Raw genomic sequence first — 7,500 nt, 5'->3', positions numbered from 1 at the left:
GTAGCTAAACTTTTTTCCCAAACACTAGGCATGCCCTGGAGCTATTGGCAAAGGACAGACTAGGGTCCTCCAGCCACATCATAATTCACACTGGCACAAATGAGCCGAGGGCTCTGCAGTAAAGGATGGCAACAGTACTCAAAGGAGTGATTGAAAAAGTTTCTTCCACTTTCCCTAACATACAAGTGGTCATCTCCACACTGCTACCACAAAAATACTTTCACCCTGCCACCATACAGCGGGTGAATGCAAGCATTTCGCGAGACTGTGCCTCAAAACCTAAAGTATACCTGGCCCACCACTCTACCCTGGACTTGAAAAGCCTTTTCGACCAGGTCCACCTCTACAAGGCAGCAATCCCAACTTTTGCCAGGATGTCACCCTCAACCGTAGCCCCAGAACCTCACACAGGAGCAACAGACCAACAGACACCCCGCCCAGACCAGCGAGACATCCTCCCAGACCTGCAAGATCCTCTCCCGAAGGACCTGCACCGAGAGAACCCACGCCAACCTACACCCAGACCACAACATCACCAGCCACACCACAACCAGCTAAGACCACCATAAGCAAACCCTGGCCACACCCTATATAGGCCCCCCCCAAACCATCCCATGCCCCCAGCCCCTGCGGCAAGGACCTCAACATGACAGCAGGACATATGCCCAGGTCGTGAGCAGAGCAACAGGCCCAACCCCCAATATTACACCCACCCAAGCCCCATCCTGACACCTAAGAGATATGTATCAGATACTCAACACTTACTGTGATGGTCCGGGCCTAAACCACACAAAAACAACACTAGACACTATGGAAATACAAAGATTTTACTATGTCATCCTGGAATGTACAAGGTCTGAGGTCATCTGCTTTTGGCCTAAAGAGCAGGAACCCAGACTTCATCGAAGAAATTGGAAATACAGACATTGTCATTTTACAAGAAACATGGTACAAAGGTTGTCCTCACTGGTTGCCCTCTAGGTTACTTAGAGCTGGTAGTCCCATCCACCAAACTACCAGGTGTGAAACAGGGAAGAGACTCAGGGCGTATGCTAATTTTGTATAGAGCAGACTTAACCCACTTTATTAAATGAGTCAAAACAGGGACATTTTACATCTGTCTAGAAATTAATAAGGAAATGATCTCAACAGAGAAAATAGTCCTCATGTGTGCTACCTATATCCTCCCAATAGAATCCCCATACTTTAACAATGACAGCTTCTCCATCCTAGTGGGTGAGATCAACAATTTCCAGGACCAGGGACATATACTAGTCTGTGGCGACCTAAATGCCAGAACTGGACAAGAACCCAACCCCCTCAGCACACAGGGGGACAAACACCTACCTGGAGGTGACAGCATTCCCTCCCCCATATGCCTCCCTAGACACAACTATGACAACATAACCAACAAAAACGGGTCACAACTCCTGCAGCTCTGTCGGATGCTGGGTACGTACATAGTCAATGGTAGGCTTCGAGGGGACTCCTATGGTAGGTACAACTATAACTCATCACTTGGCAGTAGTAGACTACTTTATCACTGAACTCAACCCAGAGTCTCTTAGAGCATTCACAGTCAGTCCACTGACACCCCTATCAGATCACAGCAAAACCACACTCTACTTGAACAGAGCTATGCTCAATCATGAGGAATCAAACCCAAAGGAACTGAAAAATATTAAGAATTGCTTTAGATGGAAGGAAAATTGTGTGGAAATTTACCAAAAAACAATTAGGCAACAACAAATTCAATCCCTTCTAGACACATTTCTGGACAAAAGGTTTCACTGAAGGTGTAAACTTGGCAGTAAAAAACCTAAACAGTATATTTGACCTCTCAGCTTCCCCAAATCTAAAAATGTCAAACAGACAACCTAAGAAAATTGACAACAAAGACAAATGGTTTGATGAAGAATGTCACGACTTCCGCCGAAGTCGGTCCCTCTCCTTGTTAGTGCGGCGTTCGGCGGTCGACGTCACCGGCCTTCTAGCCATCGCCGATCCACCTTTCATTTTCCATTTGTTTTGTCTTTGTTTTACACACCTGGTTTCAATCCCTTAAATACTTGTTCATTATTTAACCCTCTGTTCCCCCATGGTTTTAGTGAGTGATTGTTTGTATGTTTACGGTCCGTTATTGTGGGCTAGTTTATTGTGTTGTATATATTTGTATTCTTGAGTAAAGTACGTTCATTACTCATATCTGCTGTCCTGCGCCTGACTCCTCCACACCAGCTACACACAGGCCGATTACAAAGAATGCAAAAACCTAAGAAAGAAATTGAGAAACCTATCCAACCAAAAACATATAGACCCAGAAAACCTGAGCCTACGCTTTCACTATGGTGAATCACTAAAACAAAACAGAAATACTGTACAATACGGAAAAATAAGTTGTAGCACATCAGAAATCAGCTCAATGTAGTTGAAGAATCCATAGAATTTAACCACTTCTGAGAAAATTGGAAAACTCTAAACAAACAACAACACGAATAGCTATCTATCCAAAACCGAGATGTATCAATAAACCACTTCTCCAATCTTTTTGGCTCTATAACAAAGAACAAACAGCAAAAATATATACACGATCAAATACAAATCTTAGAATCAACTATTAAAGACTACCAGAACCCATTGGATTCTCCAATTACATTGAATGAACTACAGGACAAAATACAAACCCTCCAACCCAAACAGGTCTGTGTGGTTGATGGTATCCTAAATTTAATGATAAAATATACAGACCACAAATTCCAATTGGCTATACTTAAACTCTTTAACATAATCCTCAGCTCTGGCATCTTGCCTGGTTTTAGGAACCAAGGACTGATCACCCCAATCCACAAAAGTGGAGACAAATTTGACCACAATAACTACCGGGGGTTATGCATCAACAGCAACCTTAGGAAAATCCTCTGCATTATCATTAACAGCAGATTTTTCCTCAGCGAAAACAATGTACTGAGCAAATGTCAAATTGGCTTTTTAACAAATTACGGTATGACAGACCACGTATTCACCCTGCACACCCCCTAATTGACAAACAAACAAATCAAAACAAAGGCAAAGTCTTCTCATTCTTTGTTGATTTCAAAAAAGCTTTCGACTCAATTTGGCATGAGGGTCTGCTATACAAATTGATGGAAAGTGGTGTTGGGGGAAAAACATACATTATAAAATCCATGTACATAAACAACAAGTGTGCGGTTAAAATTGGCAAAAAAACACACATTTCTTTCCACAGAGCCAGGGGGTGAGACAGGGATGCAGCTTAAGCCTCACATTCTTCAACATATATACCAACAAATTGGCAAGGGCACTAGAACAGTCTGCAGCACCCTACTACAATCTGAAGTCTTATGTCTACTGTTTGCTGATGATCTGGTGCTTCTGTCCCCAACCAAGGAGGGCCTACAGCAGCACCCAGATCTTCTGCACAGATTCTGTCAGACTTGGGCCCTGACAGTAAATCTCAATAAGACAAAAAAATGGTGTTCCAAAAAAGGGCCAGTTGCTGGGACACCGAATACAAATTTCATCTAGACACCGTTGCCCTAGAGCACACAAAAATGTATACATAACTCGGGCTAAACATCAGCACCACAGGTAACTTCCACAAAGCTGTGAATTGTCTGAGAGACAAGGCAAGAAGGGCCTTCCATGCCACCAAAAGGAACATAAAATTTGACAAACCAATTAGGATCTCGCAAAAAATAATTGAATCAGTTATTGAACCCATTAACCGTTATGGTTGTGAGGTCTGGGGTCCACTCACCAACCAATAATTCACAAAATGGGACAAAAACCAAATTGAGACTGCATGCAGAATTCTGCTAAAATATCCTCTGTGTACAACGTAAAACACCAAATAATGCATGCAGAGCAGAATTAGGCCGATACCCGCTAATTATCAAAACACAGAAAAGAGCTGTTAAATTCTACAACCACCTAAAAGAAAGCGATTCCCAAACCCTCCATAACAAAGCCATCACCTACAGAGAAATTAACATTTACATTTACATTTGAGTCATTTAGCAGACGCTCTTATCCAGAGCGACTTACAAATTGGAAAGTTCATACATATTCATCCTGGTCCCCCCGTGGGGAATGAACCCACAACCCTGGCGTTGCAAGCGCCATGCTCTACCAACTGAGCCACACGGGACCAAATTAACCTGGAGAAGAGCACCTAAGCAAGCTGGTCCTGGGGCTCTGTTCACAAACACAAACAGACCCCACAGATCCCCAGGACAGCAACACAACTAGACCCAACCAAATCATGAGAAAACAAAAATATAATTACTTGACACATTGGAAAGAATTTACAAAAAAACAGAGCAAACTAGAATGCTATTTGGCCCTAAACAGAGAGTACACAGTGGCAGAATACCTGACCACTGTGACTGACCCAAAATTAAGGAAATATTTGACTATGTACAGACTCAGTGAGCATAGCCTTGCTATTGACAAAGGCCCGCTGAAGGCTCCCAAGAGAAGACAGGCTATGTGCACACTGCCCACAAAATGAGGTGGAAACTGAGTGCACTTCCTAACCTCCTGCCCAATGTATGACCATATTAGAGACACATATTTCCCTCAGATTACACAGATCCACAAAGAATTCGAAAACAAATCAAATTTTGATAAACTCCCATATCTATTGGGTGAAATACCACACTGTGCAATCACAACAGCAATATTTGTGACCTGTTGCCACAAGAAAATGGCAACCAGTGAAGAACAAACACCATTGTAAATACGACCTATATGTTTATTTGTTTTCCCTTTTGTACCTGAACTATTTGCACATCATTACAACACTGTATATAGACATAATATGACATTTGTAATGTCTTTATTCTTTTGGAACTTTTGTAAGTGTAGTGTTTACTATACATTTTTTATTGTTTATTTCACTTTTGTTGATTATCTATTTCACTAGCCATGGCAATATGTTTCCCATGCCAATAAAGCCCTTACATTGAAATTGAACTGAGAGAGAGAAAGGCTTTACCTTGTGTGCCTGGGAGAGCTGCAGGAGACAGAAAAATGACATATGAGGATTGACAGACAGACAGACGCTCACTCACTCGGTCAGACAGACAGACACTCAGTCAGACAGACAGTCAGTAAGTCAGATAGACAAACAGACAGACACATAGACAGACAGACAGACAGACACAGACAGACAGACAGACAGACAGACAGACAGACAGACAGACAGACAGACAGACAGACAGACAGACAGACAGACAGACAGACACTCAACAGACAGTCAGCCAGACAGACAGACACAGACAGACAGACAGACACTCAACAGACAGTCAGCCAGCCAGACAGCCAGACAGACAGACAGACAGACAGACAGACAGACAGACAGACAGACAGACAGACAGACAGACAGACAGACAGCATATTATCATTCTGCACACAGAAGAGCAGAACAAGTCAAACTGGAAAATCCAGTCAAATGAATGAAGCTCATAATGAGGAATCCCTCCTGTAGCATGAAGAGGACTGATCAGAGAGGGGACACACACACACGGACACACACACAAACACACGGACACACACACAAACTCCCATGCCTTTTTCTACTCACTATGATACTCCCAGTGCTGTCCATGTAGGCCTCTGTCCAGACCGTGTCATGTTCATGATCGATGACTTTAGGACGACTCATAACATGAAGATACCTCATCACATTTTCCTGTACATCAGCCAGTGTGGAGATCTGACTGAAATATCCTGTGGCAACACACACAAGCACGCACACACAGACACACACACAAACACACACGCACGCACGTGCACACGCACACACAATGTATCACACTAGGGGTATTTCCCAGTAAGTGTGTGTTACTGTGAGTGTCAGAATAAAGTTAGAGTAGCTGGGCTGTGTAATCCCACAGTGATCACTTTTCCTGACTGTGCAGTGCACAGTCCAGAGCATTCACCTCTCATCTGGAGCGTGGGCACACGGTAGCCATCAGCGGCAGGTGGTCAGGGGGAAAGTCTCTGACAGAAAGAGGGATTAGGCAGGGATGGCCCCTGAGCCCTGTGTCTCCACTAACACTCCATTTTGCACACATCAGCACAGCCAATCTACCCAACACACACTCACGCCCACACATTCACACACAACCAATCTACCCAACACACACTCACGCCCACACATTCACACACAGCCAATCTACCCAACACACACTCATGCCCACACATTCACACACAGCCAATCTACCCAACACACACTCACGCCCACACATTCACACACAGCCAATCTACCCAACACACACTCATACCCACACATTCACACACAGCCAACATACCACCACAGTAATAGTATACATGTGCTGTGTAGTGTATTTGGTACATAGTGTATGTGGTTATTATACAATTTTTAAGAAAAGACAAACCTTTATTAGCACAGGCCATCCATTTCATGTTATCAGCAAAGGCAGACTCTCGGCCAATCAGGTAAGGGAATATGCGCACCTATTTGAAGAGGAAAGGGACATCAGCCATTTACAGTGTGGTGATATAAATAGAGAATACGTAAACATAAGCAGTGATGGAATCACATGGTGCTCCATTTTCCTGAGAGGAGAGGAGTGGAGATGAGATGAGAGGAGGATGAAAGTATAGTCTACTACCGAAGAGAGGAGAGGAGTGGAGATGAGAGGAGGGTGGATAGATGTATAGTCTACTACCGAAGAGAGGAGAGGAGTGGAGATGAGAGGAGGGTGGATAGATGTGTAGTTGCTACTACCGAGAGAGGAGAGGAGTGGAGGTGAGAGGAGGGTGGATGCAGATGTATAGTGTACTACCAAAGAGAGGAGAGGAGTGGATATGAGAGGAGGGTGGATAGATGTATAGTCTACTACCGAAGAGAGGAGAGGAAGATGGAGATCAAGGAGGAAGGAGGGTGGATAGATGTATAGTCTACTACCGAAGAGAGGAGAGGAGTGGAGATGAGAGGAGGGTGGATGGATAGCATAGTCTACTACCAAAGAGAGGAGAGGAGTGGATATGAGAGGAGGGTGGATAGATGCATAGTCGACTAGCAAAGAGAGGAGAGGAGTGGATATGAGAGGGGGGTGGATAGATGTATAGTCTACTACCAAAGAGAGGAGAGGAGTGGATATGAGAGGAGGGTGGATAGATGTATAGTCTACTACCGAAGAGAGGAGAGGAGTGGATATAGAGAGGAGGGTGGATAGATGTATAGTCTACTACCGAAGAGAGGAGAGGAGTGGAGGTGAGAGGAGGGTGGATAGATGTATAGTCTACTACCGAAGAGAGGAGAGGAGTGGAGATGAGAGGAGGGTGGATAGATGTATAGTCTACTACCGAAGAGAGGAGAGGAGTGGAGATGAGAGGAGGGTGGATAGATGTATAGTCTACTACCGAAGAGAGGAGAGGAGTGGAGGTGAGAGGAGGGTGGATAGATGTATAGTCTACTACCGAAGAGAGGAGAGGAGTGGAGATCAAATC

At 44.1% G+C, this 7,500-nt stretch overlaps 2 protein-coding genes across 5 annotated transcripts in view; one reads left to right on the top strand and one right to left on the bottom strand.

Annotated features, from left to right (window-relative positions):
* Window positions 1-6,719, bottom strand: part of LOC139536143 (voltage-dependent calcium channel subunit alpha-2/delta-3-like) — a 24,243-nt gene extending 17,524 nt beyond the window's left edge. The window contains exons 1-3 of one of the 2 annotated variants that reach the window (XM_071336373.1): window positions 6,423-6,719; window positions 5,606-5,751; window positions 5,018-5,035 (exon numbers count right to left, since the gene is read on the bottom strand). In XM_071336373.1, coding sequence (XP_071192474.1) covers window positions 5,018-5,035; window positions 5,606-5,751; window positions 6,423-6,450 — 192 coding nt within the window. In that variant the 5' untranslated portion in view covers window positions 6,451-6,719. The remainder of the gene's footprint in view (window positions 1-5,017; window positions 5,036-5,605; window positions 5,752-6,422) is intronic. The other variant, XM_071336372.1, reaches the window with a different exon arrangement.
* The window catches only part of LOC139536142 (voltage-dependent calcium channel subunit alpha-2/delta-3-like), a 127,476-nt gene that overhangs the window by 103,947 nt on the left and 16,029 nt on the right, over window positions 1-7,500 (top strand). The gene's annotated exons all lie outside the window — the stretch shown is intronic.

This window comes from Salvelinus alpinus, chromosome 12, assembly GCF_045679555.1.
Source record: "Salvelinus alpinus chromosome 12, SLU_Salpinus.1, whole genome shotgun sequence".
Taxonomy (NCBI): domain Eukaryota; kingdom Metazoa; phylum Chordata; class Actinopteri; order Salmoniformes; family Salmonidae; genus Salvelinus; species Salvelinus alpinus.
The sequence above is the reverse complement of the archived record's forward strand: the minus strand, read 5'-3'. Positions and strand labels throughout refer to the sequence as shown.